A 25,345-nucleotide genomic window follows, 5' to 3' on the forward strand; every position below is an offset into this window, starting at 1 on the left:
ATTGTGATCCACACAGTCAAAGGCTTTGGCATAGTCAATAAAGCAGAAATAGATGTTTTTCTGGAACTCTCTTGCTTTTTCCATGATCCAGCGGATGTTGGCAATTTGACCTCTGGTTCCTCTTCCTTTTCTAAAACCAGCTTGAACATCAGGAAGTTCACGGTTCACATATTGCTGAAGCCTGGCTTGGAGAATTTTGAGCATTACTTTACTAGTGTGATGGTTATAATCAAAATGATAGATGGCGATGATGTGGAGAAAGTGGAACACTCATACACTGCTGGAGGGAATGTAACATGGAATTTCGGAAGTTTAGCAGTTCCTCAAAAAGTTAAACGTGGAGTTATCATCTGACCTAGTAATTCCATTCCTCAGTATATACCCAAGAGAAATTATAACATATGTCCACACAAAAACCTGTAGATGAATTTTCATAGCAGCGTTATTCCTAATAGTCAAAATGTGGAACCCTCATGTCCATCAATGGATAAATGGTTAAATAAAATGTATATTTACAAAATACTTAGCCATAATAAAGAATGAAGTACTGATATGTTTTACAACTTGAATGAATCTTGAAAACCTTGAAAATGAAAGAAGCCTGTCACAAAAGGCCACATATTATGTGACTCTGTTTACATGAAATGTCCAGAAGAGGCCAATCAGTAGAAATAGAAAGTAGACTGCTGACTGCCCAGAGCAGGGTACAGGTGGGTGGGGATTGTGGGAAAGCAGGAGATACAGAGTGACTGCAATTTGTATGGCATTTTTTTTTGAGGTGATGAAAACATTCTGGAATCGATTGTGGTGATGGCTGTACAACTCTATGACTACACTAAAAACTACAGAATTGAACACTTTAAATGGGTAAATTGTATAGTATGTGAATTACCTCAATAAAACTGTAAAAATTTTTTAAGTAGAATAAAGAAATGCTGTGCTATTTCAAAACATCACACGTCTATTAGAAACCAATCTCACATTCGTTTTGCCAAGTATCAGGGGAAACACAGATTTCTGTCTTCTGGGACACTCTGGGTCCCAAGCTCATTCATTTTCTTGTGGGCCTGTGCAGCTGTTAAGGGCTCAGTGCAGGAATTCCAATCCTGATGAATCGTGGATCTGTAGGCTTCTTTCAATGAAGCACTTCAATTCTATAGAGTCATGTATTTTTCTCTCTTTACAATAAACTATCCTTGAAGCTTGAACTGCAGCACACACAAAAAATTTTCTTTCTAGCATAGACAAATTCACTCCATGAAGTTAACCTGAAACTTACTTGGTAGGTGTTTGGAGGAGGCCAGAGTGCCATGATGACCAAGCCCTAAATGTCATATGCTGAACTTTTAAGCTTGTGATTTATTCTCTCCCTCCTTCCCTCCTTTTCTTTCATCCAGGTTCTTCAGCTTTGGGACAAAGGTCTAAGTACCGACCCCATCGCCCACACCAAGAGTGCTGGATGGGGAGAGACAGAGAAGCTTCCTGGAGTTTGAGCTCCATTTCCTGGCTCTGAGGGCTCACTTCACATCCACCCACTCCTGAGTCATTTTATTCCCCTTCTTCATTCCTAAGGCAGAGCTTGGTCAGGGTTCTGAAGCAATTCCTGCCCTATCATGTCACAAGGAGCCAATGAACATACAGGGAAGTCTGACAGGTGAAGGATTTAAAAGCAAGCCAGGACTTTTTTCAAGTGAAAATGGCTAGTCTAGAGGGAGCTCAGAGCAGTAGATACAAGCTGAAATAAATGAACAAATGGATTAACAAAATCCACAAAAGCACAGACTTTATTTAAGAAGTCCTTGAGATACAAAAGAAGACTAGGGCTAGGTCTACAGATAACAGAAGCTTAACCCCTGAGTGTCAGAGCACTCTAGGGGTAAAAGCAGGTGGGAGCAGAGGACAGAAAGGTGGGTGGCTTGGTATTTTCTGGCTTTAGAAAGTCAGAGAGCCCAGATCCCAGCTAGAACATCCCAGTACTGGTTATAGATTCTTTACAAAGGTGTTTACCTGTGGGAAAGAGAAAAACAAAAAGTTAAATTTCACATTTTCAGGAGACTATACAACAGTCCATCCATAATGCATGTGTAGCCAAGCCTTCGAGTTTTTTGTGAGGAAGAGAACACAGGTATGGAAAGGAAATGAGACCTGCCCAGGGTATCAAGTAGCAGAGCTGGAGAGAATCCAGAAGTCTCATTTCCCTAGTTCTAGAATACCTCAGACGAGGAAGTCAGCTGGAAAGCACATCTTACAAGGCAAATATTTAACAATTATTAGCCCCAAATACTTTAGAGAATAGAGATTATCTTAATAACTTATCCAAGGCCCTACAGGCTTTGGAGTGTGAAATGCAATTTGAGGCGCAATGCATAGGACCCATAGTGAAGTTTTGAAGTGATAAGAGTGTAAAAAAAGAAAAGCAGGAGTTAAGGTCTTCCCCACCCTCCTCATGAGCTCTTCTTGTATGGTTACTTCTTCCGAAAAATCATCATTGACATCCAACACGAGCACTGGAATGTTCAGCAGAGCCTCAGAGTGGAGCCTGTAAGAAGCACGAATATTTAGGGAACAGAAAAAAGATGGTAAGCTTCACATACTCACCAGTCTTAATAATTCATAATAGCTCTAAGGTCACAGGGCTTCTTAGGGAAATTTTATGTAAACAGTTTAAAAAAGGAACTCAATAAAGTTGGCTGGAAAGACGAGATTGAAATTTCTCTTTAGTCTGAAGACTGATACTGAAGGTCGGAGCCCCAAACAATTTAAATGGACAGCACACCAAGCCTGAAGGGAGGAAAGGCTGAAACCAGGAATATTAACTTAGTACACACTGACAATGTTTCAGCCCTTTACCCTGAGCCAACGACTTTATCATCATCAATCACCAAGTTCAGTCTAAGGGCATATCGAAAAATAAAAAAGCTGGGAAACAATCTAATAAAAAAGTTTCTTGAAATATATAGATTATATCCAGTATTAAATTTCTGCTGGGGATAACGCTTAACAATCCCAACCACTTCCAGGACATTCTGAACCTGCTTAAGGGGTTGCGTGTTCAGCTTCCTGTATTTTAATGCCTGGCTGCAGGAAGGCAGGCCCCTGTCCACTGCCGCTCTCTTCTCCACTTACGGGGTTGTCTTGTGGACAAGCCAGGCTTCGTGTTGACCATGAAGCTGCTCCAGATAGGCCAACTCAACTTCTTTCTCCTCTTGCCGGGCCCTCCGCTGTAGTCTCTTTAAACAAACCTGAAAGACAATCCCCAGGCTCTGCTGAGCTCCTGGGTTATCTCGGCTGTTACAGAAGCTGGGGGGCTCTCAGGCCTCCTTGCTGTGTCTATCCTGGGCGCTAGTGTTGTGACATTCCTTCTGCTGCCTTGTCTTCTTAGTGAATCACAGGTTAATGGCAACCATCATCTACCCTAGGAACCTGGAATTATTTTTTTCCTCCTCCCTGCCACATCCAGGAAGTCACTGAATTCTCTTTCATTTCTCTCCAGCTGGTTCTCTCCTTGCCTCTCTCTCACCCCTGCCCTGGTCAGGTCCCCAGCATTTCTCACCTGGACTATGGAGCAAGAGCCTTCTGACACTCTGCCTCCTGGAGGCAGTGAAGTGTATGGAAAGAGCACAGGCCTTAAGGTTAGAAAGTCCAGGGTTAAATTCCCATCTTAGCCAGGCACCAGGGGGGTAAGCTTTGTGGGCTTCCATTTCCTCTCATCAACCCCGTGGGTCACTGTGAAGACTCAGGGAAGGGAGCCCATCAGTTCCTGGCAAATGCTGTCTTTTCTCCCACTTTTCCTGCTCAGTCCACCCTTCCAGACTATTGCAATATACAGCTGTCCCTCAGCACGTGCAGAGGGGGTTGCAGGGGCGTTTGGTTCCAGGACCCTCTGTGGGTACGAAATTCCAAGGTTGCTGGAGCCCCTTATGTGTGTGAAATGGCAGTGGGCTCTCCACATCAGGGGTTCCGCGTCTGGATTCGGAGGGCTGACTCCAACGGTATGACTCTCCTTGCAGGGTGCTTATCGCCTTTAGTCACAGGTGCAAGGAAGTATGAGTAACATCATATTTACAAAACGGTACGTAACTTGAAGTCATGTCATATCACACATTCACTCTGGGGCAGAATGCAAATTCTGCATACGTCAAAGTTCAAAAAATAAAAAAGTGAGGCTTGAGATTCACTCTGTCCCTCAGTCCTTCCAGAGCGTGCGTAATTCCAGTCTGTCTTCATCTGATTAGAAATCTGAAGCACAATGACTCAAGGAATGTCACCTTCTCCTTTACTGGTCACACAGGGCCATTCCCAGAGTCTGGCCACCCCTCCTAACTCTCCACTCTTGACATCCTTAGCTCCTTCCTCCCCTGAAGCCAGATGTCACCTCCTGTCTGCAGTACAGACCAAGCTCTTTCGCATCTCAAAACTTTTGCTCTGAATGTCTGCTTTGCCTGAATTGCCTTCCTTTCTCTCTATGCATGGCAAACACTTCATTATTCAGTGTCATCTGTCCTGAGAAAAACACGTAGATTAACTCACTGATTTAGGACTTCTCTCTTTCAAATAGTTTAGTTTTATTCCCAAATGTAAACTTTTATTCCCCCCAAAATGTATAATATTCCCAAAGATGCAATCTGTGCTGTTTCCCTCTTGTATCATCTTTTCTCTATGGAAAGAAAATCATATAAACAAATTTCATTTATGATCTTCTGCCCAACTTTTCAAGTTGATTAACACAGGTTAACAGTCTAACATGCTAATACTTTTAGCACTTATCCCTTCTCATCTCTTTCCCTTGAATCAAGAACTGTTCTAAAGTTAGATGAAGTCCTTGTCCTAGGGAGTCTATAATCTAATTAGATAACAAGTAAAAGAACATATGCAAAACAGCAAATCAGGTGCTCTACTGTGAGGTTTGGATCTTAAGTACAGAAGTCAGATAAGGAAGGCAGCAACTGGGCTGGGGCAGTCAGAGGCGCTTCCTGGAAGCGGCAGGGGCTCCCCCTTCATCGCTGGCACCAGCTTACTCAACACCACTCTGAAAGCAGGCCAGAATCTGTCTGGTCCAGGGCTGAGCACAGGGCCTGGCAGGGCAGGTGGTCAATACATATTTATCGCACATACTCACTGAATGTTTTCATTTCTGACCCCGTCTATCCCTGTTGACCGTCTGCTCCTACTTTCATCTTTTTCCATCTCTACTTTCCTTCCCTCTGAACCTTCTCTTTTTCTTTCTGTCATTCTGTCCCTACATCTTTTCCTCACTGCTGACTGCTTCAAGACCTCTCCGCCGTTCCCTTGCCTCCCCATCACACAGCTTTACAGCCCTGACTAAACACGACCCAGTGCTCTACCCCACTGATGACAGATGTTAGTGGCTATTGTCTACTTGCAGAAAGACTTTACACATATAGTCCTACCTCCACTTAAAAAAACATATAAAAGATCTCCTATTACACATTTGGTTCTTATTTTTCTTAAGAATATGTTTTGAAGATTGTTATATGTCAGTGTAGTACCTTCCAGTTCTTTTTCATGGCTTCAGAGTTTTTCAGTGCATCAATGGAGCATAATATACTTAACTGGCCTCTACTGATGACTACTTGCGTTGTTTATAATAATTTGCTATTATAAACAATGCTGCCCTGCACATGAGCCATTTTGCCTATGTGGGAGCATATTTATGTAGTAAATTCCAAGAAGCATGATTAATAGGGCAAAACTATGTATCCTGCTAGTATACACTGCCAGACTGCCTCCTTAGAGGCTGACCAATTCTCATTCCTGCCAGCAAGGTAGCTTCAGGATTTCTAAACATAGCAAAGCTACCTAATTTTCCTGAGAGAAAAATATTATCAGAATTAATGAAAATGCGTATTTTCCGAATGTGACGTTATGTTTTCAATTATACACTAGGGCAGAGCAATTCTTTTTATAAAAGCTATAATTATTCATTCATTGCTGGCAGGCAAACACTGATGCTAAAGTCTCTCCTGTTAAAATAGGCTAACATTTCCCTTTGCACTATTAATTTACTTAAGAGAGCAAACTTTTCTTCCCTCCCAGAAGCCTAGGTAAACTTCTATTTTGAACATTTGGTGTACTTCTTGCTGTACTGATATGGTTACAAGTTCTTTTTTAAAAAAAAAAACAAAAAACAACCTTGTGCAAACAGTGCTTTAGTCTGGTTCCTCTTTACCTCAGTCCTCATGGGGAGGACGCACTGAACGTGAACAGGAAAGAGCGTGGCTGGGACGGCAGCTGCCTGCTTCACTCCACCCGACCCTCCTGGAAGAGCTGCTGTTTGGACTGCCTGCAGTCAGAGGCAGCAACTGGACAGGGACTGCTAGTGGGTCTGACCACTGCACTTCCTAAGCCCCACACCCAGGTGCCCCTTGTCCCAGGTCTTCGCAGCACACGCTGTCCGGGCTGCAGACACGGCCTGGCTCTTGGAGGTACACTGGCCAGCTGCACTCTCTCTTGCTGATTCTTTGGGGCACTGAGGCCCAGCCGTTTCTCTTCTGATTTCTTTTTTTACTGTTGGCTCGCTTGCTTTTTACAGGTTAGTGAAGAGTAGGTAGGAAGGAGCAAAATGCCCTACTCAAGCCCATCACATGAGCTCTAAGCCAACATCTGCCGGGACTCTGCACCGCTTTGTACATAAAGATGTTTCACTTCTGTTCTGCTCTCTCACAGTCCCTCTGGGTCTCACAGCAGAGGTTAGGAGTGACTTCAGGGGAAGGATATCAACATTCTCGGTTCTGGTGCCATCAAAACAGCACCAAAATCCCCATTCAATTCCAAAATGAGTAAGTAATTTTTTTCTACCATCAAGTTGCAGTAATCCTTAATCCTTCAACCCCTATTCCACCCCAGCTGAAATACCTCAATTCGTCTCTCCAAAAAGATGTTATCAGCCACACCGTAACAATTACAGCCACCACCACCATTGTTACCATCATTGTCCCATCTCACGGTCATTCCAAGTACACAAAGACGTGAGGAAGACTTCCTTCCTCTCCTGCTGGGTCCCAGTGGCCCAGCAGGCTAGGTCAGGAACCAGGCAAAGGTTAGGTGGCAGTGCTTTCAATTCTCTTAAAGCTCAGCCCAACCTGCTGCTGCCTTCAACTCTCCATCCCATGAACTCCTACTGGAAACCATCACCTCTTCAAACCCAACCACAATCTTCACTCAATTCAAGACCACAATGCTCTTAATCCATCCTTGGCTCTGGCCATGAGCCTTCCTGGGGGCCAGGACTTTCCTCTCACCCTGAACCCTACATTCGGCTACCTCAAACCATCCTTTTGGCAGGGGTCTCCTTCTCCCCTAAACACTGACACCAATCCCTGCCCCTACCGGACAGTCACCTTCATAACTGGTCTCTTCTATTCCTGCTCCCAGGAAATGACAACTACTGCAAGAAGTCATAAATGTGCGAGGCTGCCACCTTCAGCTGTGCTTTTCACAGAAGGTTCTCAGCCCTCTGGCTTCACTGCATCTCCAGTTGAGTTTCACTTAAACCTGAGACTCTATTTACTTTCGTGGACTCTCTTTATTTCCTCACAATCTTCAGAAGCTCCCGACATAAAGAGCCCCGATCCCTGGTCCCCTTCACACCCAAGGCCCTTGCCTGCTGCCACCCTTGCTGAGGTCAGGCCCTTCCATCCGGTCCTCTCCCCTCTGGTTCCTGCGAGTCTGTGTCATGGGGGCGCTCCCACCCATTTTCTGACCCTGGCCAGTCTGCTCTCAGGCTTCTTCCTTCCACAAGACTGGGTCATATACCTAAAAGCCTGGCCTCTAGCCTCAAGAGAACTTTCCCTCCTAAGACTATGCGTTATACCTGGCATTTGACGGTATGTCAGGTATCTGTCTAAAAAGGTGAGAGCAACACATCCCTCAAAAATGCCCCCCAGCTTGACTCCCACTCCAGAGGAGCCCTTAGGGATCACGTGTCTGCAACACTGGATTGGACAGACAAGGACCCCTCCAGGGGAAAGGCTTCCAGGGCCTGCCCGCGGTTGGCAGAGCCAAGGACCCCTGCCATCTCCAGAGACTCCACATCACCACCCTACTGTGTGCTGGGCTGCCCCCATGGTCCAGGTCGGAGGTCATGGGAGGCAACTCCCACAGTCCATCGTGCCTTACCAGTGGCATCCTTCAGGTTCAAAAAAGCAGACAATGAATTAGGAGAGTACCAGGATGAGGTGAGGAAAGCCTCTTCGTCCTCCTAACATGATAGTCAGGAAACCATAGAGACCACAATGGACTCTGATGACCCAGTTAGAGGGAAGGAAAAGCTGAGGCAACTGGCTACAGGTTAGCTGGTCAGAGGGTTGAAACTGTGGATCCCAGTGATAAAGCCCAATCTTCTCTAGGTGGGCACTACATCAAGAGGGACCCTTTAGCCCCCTGCTGCAGAAAGCCTAAGGGAACTGGGTCCTTGTGCTAGAATGGGAGGGTGCTCACCCACTGCTCTCCATGCTCCAGGTAATACCCACAACCAACTTTCTCCAACTGGAAAATCAGAGGCTCAGAGAACATCACCTCTTAAGTTTCATATGGCCCTAATGTTTAAGGCTTTAAATTCTGTCTTACCTGGGGAGCAGCCTGAAGGTAGATGAAGCCATGTAATCTGAGCCGGCTGGCAAACTCCTGCAGGAGAAAATAATGCCAGTCCTGATAGATATGCCATTCAATGTCACTGAGGGAACCATTTTCAAAAAGAGTCTTTGCAAAGATATACCTGGTTGGAAATGTAGGTGGGATGGGTGAGGGGAAGAGAATGGGAAATGGAATGAAAGGCAAAAGAAAGAAGCAAAAAACATTAATAACAACTTCTTCCACGTCTGTCCAAACCACTTAACCTTTTTGGTTCCTTACTGATTTTTAAGAAGTCTGAATTCTTCACCTACACTTTTTGCTCAATACTGAGAATAGCATTTAGACTTTAGAGGCCAAAATCTCTGAGTGGATTAATCCACTGGAAGAAAAAGGCCACTGAAAGACAGTACCATTGGTCGCTAACAATTTTCTCTCCTGGAAACCAGTCAAAACATGTGCAAATGGTGCATGTAGACTCAGACTTTTAAGATTTCCTTACTATTACTGTAAGTAAGCCCCCAAACAAAAAACAACCTAGTATAAAGCACCCATGACTTACTTTAAGGACTCAAGGGTTCTGAGGCTGCAGAGCCATCCTTTGGTCTAGCCGAGAAGTAGAGCAGGAACTGTACTTAAGTCATGTCCCCTGTGGAGCAGGAAACGCATTTCCTACTAACTGCAGTATCACCAAGAAAACAAACTCTCCTCCAAAGCAAGCCTCCTCTGCTTCTGAGCTTCTAATCCAGATATGAGAAGGCTAAATCTAAAAATCAATCTCATTTTGCCCCTTGCTTACTTCCGTAACTAAAGGAGCATCGGATAAATAGGAAGTCGGAGCTAACTAGAAACCATCGTTTCAGGAGGGGCAATTCTGCTTTCCAACCTCAGGCATCTTGATACAAAACACAGTTTACATCTTAAGCAGTGAATTCCAGTTTCTAAGGCAATACTCAGCAACTGGCTACTTCTGGAAAGATGAAATTCGGAAGCCTTGTCTATGAATGGCTCAGGGAGGTATACACCACAAGGCTGCGAGCGAGCGCTGCCTAAGAGAAGGGGTTGGAGCGCCACACTCCTGAGTCTGACCTGGCTGCAAAACTCACTAGCTGTGTCACCAGGGGCAAGTCACCAAACTCTCAGGCTGCTTCTTCCTCTGTACATAGACAACAGTTGAACCTAATTCGTGGAGTTGTGAGAACTGTAATACTTACAAGGTGCTTCCAACAGTACCTTAGCTGTCACTGTAACTACTTCACTGTTAGGCTATGAAGGCACTAATTTGGGAGCTCTGAAATGGCTTACCTATAGCCTAGCTGAAGGCAACAAAGAAAAGAGGTGAATTTCTAATTCAGTATCTGAAAAATGTTTTCAGCTTCTTCATAAGTAACATGGAAATGAAGATCTTATAAAGAGCAAGTAAATACCTGTTAATTAGTCTTATAAAAGGCCCTGGCCTTTTTCTGAGGATGAGCACTTCTTTATTTCTCCAAAGCTGGTAGTGAAGGGGCGAGAGGACGTAAAGGCCATGGTGGTGCTCAATGCTGAGGCGGGTGGGGGAGCCACTGCAGCCTGAATGAAGGGGCTGCAGGAAAGGGCCAGCTTAAGCACCAAGGCATCAGGGTCCCTGCTCTAAAACCACATGCTATTGTTTTCTTTCAACTCAAACAGAAAAGATTTAGATTTCCCCCTCCTTGTCATCTACCCTCCCAAACAAGCGATGTTCCTCCTTTGGAATACGTATAACACACCTGGGCAGGTGTGCAGTCCCTGCCAGACTAAGGTCACCATGAGGGCAGGAACTGGGTCCGCCCTGCTTACTGCTGCAGCCCCAGGTCTGACCCAGTGCCTGAACACAGGTGGCATTCAACAAATCTGTTCATTTGCTGAGCCAAATGAATAAATGTTTAAAGGAGTGGAGAGGCTCTAAATTACCATCAGGGTTAGAGTGTGTAATCAGTTACCCTTTCTGTCTCAAAAATGTCCCCTCTGAAGAAAACATCTGGGAGGTTGTAGCTGCCTACAGTGCAATCAGCTGTCTCCCTTTATACCATGGCACGCCACATGAGGGATCTTAGTCCCCTGATCAAGAATCAAACCCATGCCCCCTACAGTAGAAACACAGAGTCTCAACCACTGGACCGCCAGAGAAGTCTGGAGATCTTCTAAACAGATCTTCTCAAGTCCGTGTACTTTCTAAACAAAGTATTTCTATTTTTAAGGGGTCTCTCACATGTCTACCTCACTAAAGGGCTGAAAATCAAAAGACCAATGGCCAGTTTGTTTCCAGGAAGGTAGCAATATGTAATTCATCTTCCTAATTCAAGAGGCTAGGCTTGAGAGAAGGCAGAGGAAAATAGATAGTAGTGTATCCAACAGTTGAAAAAACAACAAAAGTCTATAGCTCAACCATTTACAATTCACATATTTAGCTTTTATAAAGAACAGGCTCTCTCTTGGGGTCCACAGAGAAGGAGTGCCTAGCCTATAGGGTTTGTATTACATTTCTTGAATGATTTTTAAGTAATGCTTAAAAAAAAAATCACAATACATTTACAAATATACCCTTATTTTTCCCCCTCCAGGCGGCTTTATGGGAAGACTAAGAAGTAGCGCTAGTTTTTGTAATTTGGAAGTAAACAGGTAACCAATCTAGCATCTTGAGAAGCGAATGGACAGGGCTTCTCTGGTGGCTCAGCAGTAAAGAATCTGCCTGCAAGAGACATGGGTTCAATCCCTGATCCAGGAAGACCCCACGTGCTCCACAGGAACTAAGCCCATACGCCACAACTCTTGAGCCTGTGCTCTGGAGCTGGGGAGCTGCAGCTACTGAAGCCTGCATGCCCTAAAGCCCGTGCTCCCCAGCCAAAGAAGCCACTGCTCCCTGAGCACCACAGTGAAGAGTAGCCCCCACTCTCTGCAACTAGAGAGAGCCTGGGCAGAATGAAGACCCAGCACAGCCAAAAATACATAAATAAAAATTTTAAAAAAGACGTGAATGGACAATAAAAGTGAATTTTTCCATTCTGATAATTCAAAGGGGCTTCAGAGCTCAACATGCTTTGGGCCACCATCTCACACTGACACAGGTTCCTTCGGATAAAAAACCCTCAGTGATGTCCAGATCGAGGCACCCTCACTTCATCTCCAAATGGCTGAAACACAAGACTCAGCCTGGTCTTGTGGCAGAACCAGGAATTCCGGAGTATAGACGGACTAGCTCCTTTAGAATCAAGGGGCTGAATTCCCAAGCTAGCTGCTAGCCTTCGTGAAAAGTGACTCATCTCACTCCATCGGTAGATGGGATAATGCCCTTCCCTGGACCTATGAGAGACTGAATATCTCTTATAGACTCTGGCCAATAATAAGTCCTCTCACACGACAGAGTCAAAAATGGTTAAATCCAAGACAGAAGTCAATTTTTCAGATGTGCTTCTACTAAGAAATCCTTTCTTGAAGAATAAAACAAGGATAAATGTATTTCTCCTATCATTTTAGGAACACAGATTTTAATTCCATCTGCTTTTTTCTTCAAGGTGATAGCCAGCCACTGATTCATCTGGTTTGCTGAAACATACGCTGCTACTTAAGTGTCTCTTCCGAGCCTTTGTGCATGTAACGGTTTTACTAGGTAGCCACCAGCCTGCTTCTGTGACAGAAAAGACGACGACAAGGCAATCAGTGCCAGTGTGAGAAATTAGATGTATTAGTTTATGAAAAACAGTTTCCTTTCTTGACATGTGTGGTAACTGAAATTGCAAGTCTGAACAAATCTCTATAGTGTTGTCGTTAAAAAGAAGACAATTTTTTCAAGGATAACATTCAATGACAAGAGCAGTTCAGGGTCTGACCAAGAAAAGAAAACCTGTGGTGCTGAGCACAGCGCCTGTGGCCGGCAGAGGCTCGGGACCTTACCTGTCGCTGTACACAGACCTCTCAAAGATCTGTACTGCCCTCCCAACCTCTAAGAGTTTCTCAGGGAAGGGCTCCAACTGTACTTTCAGGCGGCTCAGGAAAGAAAATGTCTGGAAAGTGTAGGACCATCGTGCTGGCTCCTGGTACATCATATCCAGCAAGTTTCCAAGGCTGGTGGCAGCGCCGGCCTAGAGGCAAATTACAAAAGAGGAGAATTTCCTAGGACGCATTTACTTCAGTGTTCACCACCCTTCTACCTCATACCTAGTAATCACTGGGAGAAGCAATTACAGAGGTTTCCTCCCACTAAAAAGATACTGCATCCCTCACCATTGGTGCAGTCAAAGCTATACAACCAAGGGAGAGACTTTCCTACTTTATTAGGTGAGACCCTGATAGAGGGAGATGACATGCCTCAACACACCTAGAAGAGCAGAGGCAGAACCACCGTACAGTTAGCACATGCACCGATAGATGTGTTTGCAGAGCGTGCCGGAGGAGGAGTTAACAATCACAACCACCTAAAACTCGACTTGCAATCATACTACCTCTACCGCAACACTATGTTGCCTCTCTCTGGGGCTTCCATTTGTGGTTCTTTCTTTCTAAAACTAACCTAGACAAGAAAGTAACTGACTATAAAATCCAACCCACAAAATAAAGAGTTCTGTCTCTCTTATGGCAGAGCTACACGTTGTTAAACAAACAAACACACGAACAAACAAAAACACACAAATCCCTCCTCCTGGATTCTAGACGCTTTACGAAAGGCACGTGAAGACCCACTCACTCAGCATGTGCAGGCGGGAACGTGTGTAGATACTCAGGAAGCCTAGGTTCTTTCCCGGGCTCTGCCACTGACTCAGTGCTAAAGTGAGTTTTGCGCAAAGTGCTCTTATCTGTGTTCATTTAGTCACCATTAACTGAAGGCCTGTGTGGATGAGGTGCTACGTGAGCTAGGTGCTGTAAGGGGTACAGAAAACAAAATTAAGATTTACCTCAATGTTCACTGTGCTATGCTGTCTCATTTGATCTTCACAACAGCACCATGAGGTAGGTACCCCTGTTATGCCCATTTCCTTGAGGAGAACATCCACTCAGAAAGGAGACGGAACTTGCCTAAGGTTTCATGGTTAAGTGTTGAATGGGGACTCAAACCTGGCTTCCACTAACTTCTTCATTTTAATACTTCTCCATATAAAAGCGAGCAAGACATGATTCCTAAATTTAAGGAGCTCATAATGCAAACAGAAAGGGGGTGACAAAAATATGGAAAACTAGACTAGAAAGCAGAACATACAACAAAGGGGTGCTCACATATGGTGGAGAGAATCTGGGAAGTTTCTGGAAAAGAGTGGCATTAAGCTGGGAAGTAAGTAAATGGTACATGGAATCTCCATAGATGGAAATAGAGATTAAGAAGAAAGAATTTCACATAGAGACAAAAGTCTTGGTGGGGGTGGGGGGGGGGGAAGGGGAGGTTAGACAACCACAAGTGGTCCGGTTTCACAGAATATCAACCCTGGATTCCAAAGAAGGGTCTTACCCTTCGGAAGGTTTCATCAGGAGCAATGCAGGCAGAGCACAGCAGGTCACAAAACAACTTCCCTCCTTCCAGTCCCAACCCACAAACACACACCAGCCTCACAAACGGCCCCTGGCTGAGAGCTGGAGGCTGAAGCAGGAGGACAAATTTGGATGTACTGGGGTCTCTGGTAGGGTCACTGGAGACTGTAGGGAGCCCATGGTGCGTGGCACAGTTCTGAGATGGCAGGGAAGCCAGCTGACTGGAGTGGGGCACCGCGCTGGCAGAGGCACCAGGTTGACTGTACAGAGGCCTACACTATTTCTAAAGAACCTATCTCAACTACAGAACATGAAGCACATATCCCTTTAGACATAAAAACAAAAAAGGGGACAAGCAGTGGAAATAAAAATACTCAGCAATTCAAAAGGAGTGAACTCATCAATGTGCTCAGGACAAGCAGCCTCTCAGGAGACAGAGCTATTGCCAGAGAAAGGAGAAAATGGAAAAAGCTCAATGAGATTCAAGAGACTGCCACACTGATAAGAACAGGTTATCAAAAAAAGGAGCCAGAGACTTCCCTGAAGGTTAAGACCCCGCACTTCCACTACAGGGGCAAGGCTCCGATCCCTGGTTGGGGAACTAAGGTCCCACAGACTGCATGGGATGCCCCCCAATAAAAGAAATGAACCCAGGCTCCAAATGGAACAATATGAAAAGAACATTCTTAGAGGGAAAAAATGCAATTGCCAAAACAAAACTCCCAATGAAGATAGTAACCAGCAGACTGTAAACTGCACTAAACCTAATTAGTGAGTATCAAACAGAATACTGCTTTCCTCCTGGCTCAGACTAGTACAGAATCTGCCTCCAAAGTGGGAGACCTGGGTTCAATTACCGGGTTGGGAAGATCCGATGGAGGAGAGCATGGCAACCCACTCCAGTGTTCTTGCCTGGAGAATTCATGGACAGAGGAGCCTAGCAGGCTACAGTCCATGGGGTCGCAAACAGTCAGACACGACTGAGCAGAGTAGGACAGGACTGAGTGACTAAGCACAGCACACAGCACATACAGAGTATCAACTCAAGAAATTTTTCCTAAACTAACAGAAAAAAAGCAGAAAGTTAAGAAACAAACAGAAACAGTTTAGGAGATCCAATATACACTGTTACACAGTGGGAGGGTATTTTTTGTTTTTTCTTTCTTCTGGAAAGATACATCAAGATGTAATGTCACCTTCTCCAACCCCACAGCAGTTAATACAATTTTGTATCAAATAACTTTTCAAACAAGAGCTAAAATAATGTGCAACTTTGCAGTACCCATATTTTAGATAAAACTACCTACCCAAAGTGAACAATTTTCTTTCTCAAGTGATGAGCCCAATACAGAGAGGTGAAATGCCACTACCCCCCCAAAAAAAGAGATGAATGGAGGAAGACCACTACTCATAAGGTCTGTGTCTCCCTCTCATCAAATTTCAGTCACTGAGAATCACTGTCTAATAGAAACATGACATATCTCTAGGTATTTTAGAACAAAAATAAACTTTTAAAACCATGGTACTTTTACTATGGTTTTAGTTCAGGTGAAAAAGAAGCCAAAACCAAAGAAAAAAATTAAAGAATATCTCTGAAGACGTGAGACTTTCCACCAGAGAAATTTGCTGAGTACCAGAAAGGATTTAATACAGATTTACATATGTGGCTTTCATATTCTCTCTTTCTCTCTCTCTATCTCACATACACACACACACCCAGACCTATCCTAGCAAGATCTCAATTCATAAAAACAAAACAAAAACCTAAGGAGGGGGGAAATATTAATTTCTTACATTTAAAAAAGGATCAGAACCACATAACACTTCCCTATAGCAGAAACCTAGATAGTATATTAAAAGGCAGAGACATTATTCTGCCAACAAAGGTCCCTATAGTCAAAGCTATGGTTTTTCCAGTATTCATGTGAGGATGTGAGAGTTGGACTATAAAGAAGGCTGAGCACCAAAGAATTGATGCTTTTGAACTGTGGTGTTGGAGAAGACTCTTGAGAGTCCCTTGGTCTGTAAGAAGATCCAACCAGTCCATCCTAAAGGAAATCAGTCCTGAATATTCACTGGAAGGACTGATGCTGAAGCTGAAGCTCCAGTACTTTGGCCACCTGGTGCAAAGAGCCAACTCATGGAAAAAGACCCTGATGCTGGGAAAGACAGAAAGCAGGAGGAGAAGGAGCTGACAGAGGATGAGATGGTTGGACGGCATCACCAACTCAATGGACATGAGTCTGAGCAGGCTCCAAGGTATGGTGAAGGACAGGGAGGCCTGGTGTGCTGCAGTCTGTGGGGTCACAAAGAGTCAGACACGACTAAGCAACTGAGCAACAACACAACAGAAATTAAAGACATTTTAAGACAAGCAATCGCTCAGAGACTATATTAATACCACCTACATTCCAAAAAAAAAATTCCTCTAAAATAAACTTCAACCAATTGAAAAATGAATCAAAGAATCAAGAAATGGGAAGTGGCAATAAGAAAACAGTGTTCAGTGAATGACCAGCAGAAGAGAGTTAAGTATAAATTATTATTAATGTGGTTAAGAAGTTTACTGCCAATTTCTATAGTTAAAAGAGAAATTTCCAGGAATTCCCTGGCTATCCAGTGGTTAGGACTTGGTGATTTTACTGCTGGGGTCCAAGTTCAATCCCTAATTAGGAAACTAAGATCTCACAAGCTGTCCAGCCTGGCCAGAAAAAAAGAGAGAAAGAGACAGAGAAATTTCACTATGTACAAACATTCCAGAACTATAAAATTACAGATTTCTATGCTTGGGTGGTAGAGCCTAGAGAAGAAAGTAATAAAAAAGTAGTAAAATTTATTTTTTTCTTTCATGGAGATGCCATTAATATCGATAAATAGGCTTAAACATGAATATATATATATTTTTTATTGAAGTATAGTTGATGTACAATATTATATTAGTTTCAGGTGTACAACACAGTGATTCCGTATTTTTGCAGATTATACTCCACTATAGCTTATTACAACATAAATGGCTATAATTCCCTGTGCTGTATATTCTTGTTGCTTTGTCTATTTAGTATGTAGTAGTTTGTATCTGTTAATCCTACATTCCTGATTTGTTCCTCCCCCTTCCCTCTCCTCTTTGGTAACCACAAGTTTGTTTTCTGTATCTGTGAATCTTAAACATATATATATATATTTAACATGTATATTTTTAGTTTAAATGTTTCCACTAGCAGAGTAAAAATAGTAAAAATTTCCACAGGAATGAAGCGGAGAAAGATGAAAGAAATATTTAAATACAGAAAAAAGAAAAAAAAAAGGAGATGAAAGCACAAAAATAAGGTGGCAGGAAGAAGTTAAATATAATCATGATCAAAGAGAAAAATTCCCAGGAATGGGAAGCAGACCCTCAAAATGTGTAAAAGCTAAAACTCCTGTTCATAAGTGAAACACCAAACCAAGATGACAGATATTAGTTGAAAACAAAGGGGCAGAAAAATCCATCAAGTAGGTGCAAATAAAAAGAAAGCAGATGTGGCAAAGCTGTATTAAGAAAAAAAGCATTAGGGACTTCCCTGGTGATCCAGTGGTGAAGAATCTGCCTGTCAATGCAGGAAACATGGATTCAATCCCTGGTCCAGGATGACCCTGCATGCCTCAGAGCAACTAAGCCTGTGCTACAGAGCTGCAGAGCCACAGCTGCTGAGCCTGTGCACTGAAACTACTGAGGCCCGCGTGCCAGAGCCTGTGCTTGACACAAGCGAAGCCCCCACAAGAGGAAGACCACGCACTGGAGCGAGACAGGGGCCTCCCTGCTGCTCGCCGCAGCTAGAGGAGGCCAGTGTACAGCCACAAAGACCCATTTATTTTATGTAAAAATAAAAAATAAGTAAATAAATATTTTTAAAAATACAAGGAGAAATGGGCAAAACATAATAAAAGCACAAAACTTTAGTACACTTCTCTTAGCATTTAATTAAAAAAAAAACCTGTAGAGAACTTGGAGGATTAGACTCTAAACCATTTTTTTCACATATCAGAAACTGGGATACATAGTACAATGCTTACTAAACAGAACAGACATTTTAATTATTCCTTAGGAGTGTCACTAAATTGATAGTCTCATAATCAATGGCATCTTAGAATGGATAAAATATGTGACATCAAACTACACAGAATTTACGGAAATACATACTCTTCTTAAAAGTCCATGGCAAACTTATGAAAACTGACCATACACAGGCCATGAAGAAAACCTCAGTAAGTTTCCCCAATGAGAAACTATATCAGCCACACTGATCTTAACAAAATAAAACTAGATTAACAAAATAATAAACATACAAAATCTACTCAGAATATGTAAAACACTAAAAATAATTCTTAGGCAAAAAATAAGTTAAAACTACAGTTACATATTTTTTAGAAATTTCAGTTACAGTCTCATATGTCAAAATCTAGAAGATAGGGCCATAAGTTATTCTACGAAGAAACTTTCCCATTGCAAATGCTTTTATCGGGTTGGCCAAAAACAGGTGGGAGAAAACCTAGTGAACCTTTTTGGCCAACAGTATTATTAAGGCAGAAAAAAAGGGGAAAATACACAAATTAATCATTAACTTTATTAAAGACTTTTCAAAATACAAAAATTCTGAGAAATAAATTTAAAAGCAAAAAGTAATGAACTAGAATGCAAGCCCCAACAGAATTAAAAATTACAATCTATTAATTGCACCTTTTAAAAAAGAATAAATAATCATCTACCAAGTCTTTTCCTTTCAAAATATTCACACAGATAAGCAACATCAGACAAACAATAAAATAACTCTCAATACAGAATTTAAAGCATAAAAGACATGTACTAATTTTACATTATTAAATTTGAAAATCTTAATAAAAGGCAATTCTTTGGAAAAAAATTATCAAAAGTGACTAAAAACCCTGAATAATAATTGAGGAAGAAAGAGTTGTCCAATATTCCCCTCAAACACCACCAAGTCCATGTAATTTTGAAACTAATTTCTATCATACCTTCAAGGAATAGACAATTTCTATGCTAAAAATGATACAAAGCTCAATTCATTTTCATAACCTTGATGGTAAAACCTGTCAAAAACTGTATACCCAAATAGTAATACCAATTAAATTTATAAATACACATGCAGAAGTCCAAACAACGTATTAGCAAATTAATGCAACAGTACACCATGATCAAAAGGGTTCATTCTAGGAATGTGAGGATGACATCATTATCAAATCTATGACTAACACTAAGAGAAAAAAGCAAAGGAAAGAAAAATCCCATGGTTATCTCACTAGATGCTAAAAAAGGCTTTTGATGAAAACTTAACATCTGATACTGATAAAAACAGTTAATATCTTAGTAATAGAAGGGTACCTCCTCCACACAGTCTATTGAAATGAATGACAAGCACAGAACTTAATGATGATACATTAGAGGTAGTTTCACTAAAGACAGAAAAGATAAGGGTGACTACCATCACTGCTACTATTTAATATTATTCTGGAACTTCTATCTAACAAAAGAAACCAGAAATGAGGTTTGGATATTGGAAAGCCCTTACAAGTGATTAGCATTTAGAGAAAACTATTATTTTCTAAAACCTCAAGCAAATAAAGCAAAAAAAAAAAAAAGAGAGAAGAGAGAGAATTAAGTCACACAAGACATATACAACAATCAACTGCTTTTCTTTAAAACAGCAATAACCAGTTTGAAAAAGATGATGGAAAAACAGTTCCCAGTCACAATAACCACAAAATATATAACCACTCAACATGACTATTACTGGAAATGCAGATAACAATTGGGGGAAAATTAAGACTCCTGTAACTTTTAAAGTCACATAAAGGGTAAAACCTTAAAAGCAAAAGAAAGAAAAACAAGTGCATGTTTTTATCACCTTGGGCTTGTAACAGGTTTTTTTAGACTTTCACATCAAAGGCAGTAACTATGAAGAAAATGTAGCTCTGACCACATAAAAACTTTCAAGTATTACACTGCGAAATATCCCATACAGAAAGGCAAAGAAAAAATGACAACACTGGGGAAAGAATCGACAGTATATGACAAAGAGTTAAGATATTTAACAATACAATGAGTTCTTATGAAGCCAGTACAAAAACCTGAAGATCTCAATAAGAGGAAAAAGTGGCAAGAGGTTTGAACAAGCAGTTCATAAAGAATACTAAAACATAGCCAATAAAGATTAAAAAGTTGTTCAATTAATTGGTAATCAGTTCAGTTCAGTTCAGTCGCTCAGTCATGTACGACTCTTTGCAACCCCATGAACCACAGCACACCAGGCCTCCCTGTCCATCACCAACTCCCGGAGTCTACCCAAACCCACGTCCATCAAGTCAGTGATGCCATCCAACCATCTCATCCTCTGTCATCCCCTTCTCCCGCCTTCCCATCTGTCCCAGCATCAGGGTCTTTTCCAATGAGTCAGCTCTTCGCATCAGGTGGCCAAAGTATTGGAGTTTCAGCTTTAGCATCAGTCCTTCCAATGAACACCAAGGACTGATCTCCTTTAGGATAGACAGGCTGGACCTCCTTGCAGTCCAAGGGACTCTCAACAGTCTTCTCCAACACAACAGTTCAAAAGCATCAATTCTTTGGCACTCAGCTTTCTTTATAGTCCAACTCTCACATCCATACATGACCACTGGAAAAACCATAGCCTTGACTAGACAGACCTTTGTTGGCAAAGTAATGTCTCTGCTTTTGAATATGCTGTCTAGGCTGGTCATAAATTTCCTTCCAAGGAGTAAGCATTTTTTAATTTCATTGCTGCAATCACCATCTGCAGTGAATTTGGAGCCCAGAAAAATAAAGTCAGCACTGTTTCCACTGTTTCTCCATCTATCTGCCATGAAGTGATGGGACCGGATGCCATGATCTTAGTTTTCTGATGAAGGGATGCAGCCAAAGCAAAAACACCACCCAGTTGTAGATGGGACTGGTGATAGAAGCAAGGTCCGATGCTGTAAAGAGCAAAATTGCATAGGAACCTGGACTGTCAGGTCCATGAATCAAGGCAAATTGGAAGTGGTCAAACAGGAGATGCCAAGAGTGAATATCAACATTCTAGGAATTAGCGAACTAAGATGGACTGGAATGGGTGGATTTAACTCAGATGACCATTATATCTACTACTGCGGGCAGGAATCCCTTAGAAGAAATAGAGTAGCCGTCATAGTCAACAAAAGAGTCCGAAATGCAGTACTTGTATGCAATCTCAAAAACGACAGAATGATCTCTGTTCATTTCCAAGGCAATCCATTTAATATTACAGTAACCCAAGTCTATGCCCCAACCAGTAATGCTGAAGCTGAAATTGAATGGTTCTATGAAGACCTACAAGACCTTCTAGAACTAACACCCAAAAAAGATGTCATTTCATCATAGGGGGCTAGAATGCAAAAGTAGGAAGTCAAGAAACACCTGGAGTAACAGGCAAATTTGGCCTTGGAATACAGATTGAAGCAGGGCAAAGGCTAATAGAGTTTTGCCAAGAAAATGCACTGGTCATAGCAAACACCCTCTTCCAACAACACAAGAGAAGACTCTACACATGGACATCACCAGATGGTCAACACTGAAATCAGATTGATTATATTCTTTGCAGCCAAAGATGGAGAAGCTCTATACAGTCAGCATAAACAAGACCAGAAGCTGACTGTGGCTCAGATCATGAACACCTTATTGCCAAATTCAGACTGAAATCGAAGAAAGTGGAGAAAAGCACTAGACCATTCAGGTATGACCTAAATCAAATCCCTTATGACATACAATAGAAGTGAGAATTAGATTTAAGGGACTAGATCTGATAGACAGAGTGCCTGATGAACTATAGACGGAGGTTCATGACATTGTACAGGAGACAGGAATCAAGACCATCCCCAAGAAAAAGAAATGCAAAAAAGCAAAATGGCTGTCTGAGGAGGCCTTACAAATTAATAATCAATGTAAAAAATCAATGTAAAATAAAATACCATACCATTCATTTTCTTCACTCTCAAGTCAGAAAGGATAAAAAAATAATACCCTGTGTTGCTGAAAATATGAGAAAAATAGTAAAACTTTTCTGAAGGAAGATTTTACAAAATGTAACAAAAGCCTCAACAAAACATGTAATTTGGGGACATCCAAATACCACTTCTAGATTACCCTCAAAATTAAGCCATTAAAAAGAAAAAAAGATATGCTACAAAAATATTCATCATTGTGACAGTTTATAATAAGCAGAAATTAGAAAAGTAAACATTCAAAATAAGGCTGGATGACTAAATGATAGTACACCACATTATACAGTGTAACATCATACAGCAACCGTTAAAACGACATTAACAGAAAGGAAGAAGGCCTTGGGTATCAAGGGACGTGCAAGTGACAGTCACAATTTTTACTTTAAAAGAGGAAACGTGGGCATCCCTGGTGGCTCAGTGTAAAGAATCCACTTGCCAGGGCAGGGGACACTGGTTGGATCCCTGGTCCGGCAAGATCTCACATGCCTTGGAGCAGTAAGCCCATGCGCCAGCTACTACTTAGCACGCACACTGCAACCAATGAAGCCTGGTCACCTAGAGCCCATGCTCCACAACCAGAGACGGCACCAGTGAGAAGCCCGAGCAGCGCAATGAGAGCAGTCCCTGCGTGCCGCAACTAGAGAAAAAGCCTGCGCAGCCACGAAGACCCAGCACAGCCATAAATACATTTTTTAAAAGATGAAATGTGTGTATGTTTCATACATTTATATGTGTGTTAATATATACATTTTGTCCTTTTAAAAAAGTTTAAAAGGACAAAAATGTTAACTATTTCCAGACAATGGGATTATCAGAGTAGTAATTATCTAAGTTGTGCCAAAATTTAGTGGCTTAAACAAAAAAAGACATTCATTAAATCCACTTCTACGGGAAAGGAATTCAGGACACAGCTTAGCCAGGTGGTTCTGCCTCAGGGTTTTCCATGAGATTTCAGTCAGGATATTGGCTGAGGCTACAGTCATCTGAAGACTTGACTGGGGATTCAAGGATTTGCTTCCAAGAAGACTCAGTCACACGGCTCCTGGCAGGACCAGTTCCTTGCTGCGTGGACCCCTTCACAGACAGGTACGCTGCATCACAGGGCAGCTGGCAGCCCCAGAGCCAAAAGTGATCGAGAGAGAGCAGGACGGAAGATACGGTGTCTTTTACCACCTACCACAGAAAGTCACACACTATTAATCCTGCTACACTGTACTCATTAGAAGCAAGTCACCAAGTCCAGATCACACTCCAGGGGAGAATTAAGAATAAAAGAATTAATACTATTTCCTTCTTGAAGGAAACAGTACCAAATCTGTGGTTATATTTTTAAATCCCCAAAGCAGGTGCCCTGTGGCATACTCAGAAAAAGATAATTTATTTACTAAATAGAAAAGTTAATCTCACAAATACACACACACATGTACATACATAGATGGAGACAGTTTAAAAAAAACAAATATCCTCAGTAAGTATAAGTGTCTGCCAAAAAAGGTAACACGATCCTAAGTTGGAAGCACAAGCAAAGGGCACAGAGAACCAGTTCTGTGGTATTCTGTACCATGTAGACGATATCTAAGATGTCCTGTTCAGCTCTGAGTGCTACTCTTACTAAAATCTAGGTGGAAAACCAACAGACAGGAGTGCATCTCCTACATAAAGTTACTTCTGCATGAGAAACAGTCTGGAGGAAAATGGTATTTGATTTCAAAGAGAAGACTCAACGGGGCAAAAAATCAAGAAATCATTGCCTTAGAAATGAATGAAGAGTTGCCATGTGGAAAAGTTAAAAGTCTTAAGAGTCAGAACTTGAACCAGTGAATCAGAGTCACAGGTAGAGCAAAGTGGCTCATACAAGAACTTTCTAACAATAGGTTGTTAAAAGCAAGAATGAGGTACTCGTGACTGCTCCTGGAACTACAGGAGTCTGCGGAGATGCCGCCACTCCCTCAGTTGCTTCTGAGGGTCACGTCCAGTTGGTTGTTCCCTACTCACACTGATGTGGCTGGTGAGAAACCAAGCCCGTGGCCTCTCGCACAGCAACATACTGACGGGAGGGCTTCAGCCACGAGGCATCTGTGAAATGTACAGTGTTTGGGACAGGACAGTGCCTGGCACATAGTATGCACTTTATAAACGTTAGCTATGATTTCTGCATTGACTTAAAATGTGACAAGATCTTCTCTAAGATTCCTTTCAATTTCTAAGACTTCAAAACTAAGCTAAAATCACTGTAATTAACTACTATTCCTGATGGTCAATTTCAATAAAATACTTAAGGGTAGGAATGACAAAATTAATCTTCAATGACAGGATGGCTGGCCATGCTTTGGGAAACTGGAAAGAACAGAGGCAATCACTTAAACAGAAATGTCAAAACTACAAAAATCAAAACTTAACACATTCAAACAAGTCATCCCTCCCTGATGTACACGGTCTGCTTTCTGAAATGAAGGTATTTTAAAAAGGAGACACAAAATGGACTACTTCACCTACTCGGAGCAAATTAGATTACCGCAACTAGTTTATGAACCCAAGCCTGCCAACTACCCACCACAACTGAAAACTTACTTTTTGGGAGCCAGCAGCCAGGACATTCTGCCATGTTGCTACAGGTTCTGTAGCTACGTGCCACTCTGGGTAAGTTTTCGTGAGTAACTTCACAAAGGTGGATTTTCCCACAGCTGCAATGCAAACAGCATGTATTGGGACACTTCCCAAATCAGGTTACAGGAGAAGGCTGCTACTCAACTCTTCCACAAACACCCAACTCAGCAGCCACATCACTGTCAAACAGATGACAGGTCATGCCATGCCAACCAGAGTCACCATGATGAATGCAGGTAACAGGGAGGAAAAATACCCCTAAGATTGGATTTGTAATTTTATTGCCCCAACCTCCCAGAGGAATAGAGTATTTAATAACAGTTAAAAATGGAATACTCTCAAAAGTAGACGAAATCAACTACATATGTTATAAACCTTGAATCACAGTCAGTTATTCTGTGACAGTATAAAATTGCAAGTTTTTCTATAGAAAATGAAGACAATGACCCTCATTCATTCAACAAATCTAACCAATACTCAGGGAGTGCTATTACGTGCTCAGAACCGTCTGGCACTGGTGGTACCACGGTAAACAAAACACAGATTTTTTGTACGGATTCTGCCCTCATAGAGCTTGTGTGAGAGACAGACACCAAGCAAACACATGAGTAACTAACAACAAACTGTGTTAGTG

General features: G+C 42.1%; 1 protein-coding gene across 1 annotated transcript in view; it reads right to left on the minus strand.

Moving 5' to 3' along the window:
* Positions 1-1,757: 1,757 nt before the first annotated feature.
* The window catches only part of DGUOK (deoxyguanosine kinase), a 33,708-nt gene continuing 10,120 nt past the window's right edge, over positions 1,758-25,345 (minus strand). Inside the window, exons 2-7 of the mRNA XM_010829738.1 lie at positions 24,676-24,788; positions 12,508-12,695; positions 8,590-8,737; positions 3,127-3,242; positions 2,440-2,539; positions 1,758-2,007 (exon numbers count right to left, since the gene is read on the minus strand). Of these exons, the coding sequence (XP_010828040.1) occupies positions 1,981-2,007; positions 2,440-2,539; positions 3,127-3,242; positions 8,590-8,737; positions 12,508-12,695; positions 24,676-24,788 (692 nt within the window). The 3' untranslated portion in view covers positions 1,758-1,980. The remainder of the gene's footprint in view (positions 2,008-2,439; positions 2,540-3,126; positions 3,243-8,589; positions 8,738-12,507; positions 12,696-24,675; positions 24,789-25,345) is intronic.

The sequence above is a fragment of the Bison bison genome, unplaced genomic scaffold (assembly GCF_000754665.1).
Source record: "Bison bison bison isolate TAMUID 2011002044 unplaced genomic scaffold, Bison_UMD1.0 scf7180017864508, whole genome shotgun sequence".
Lineage (NCBI taxonomy): Eukaryota > Metazoa > Chordata > Mammalia > Artiodactyla > Bovidae > Bison > Bison bison.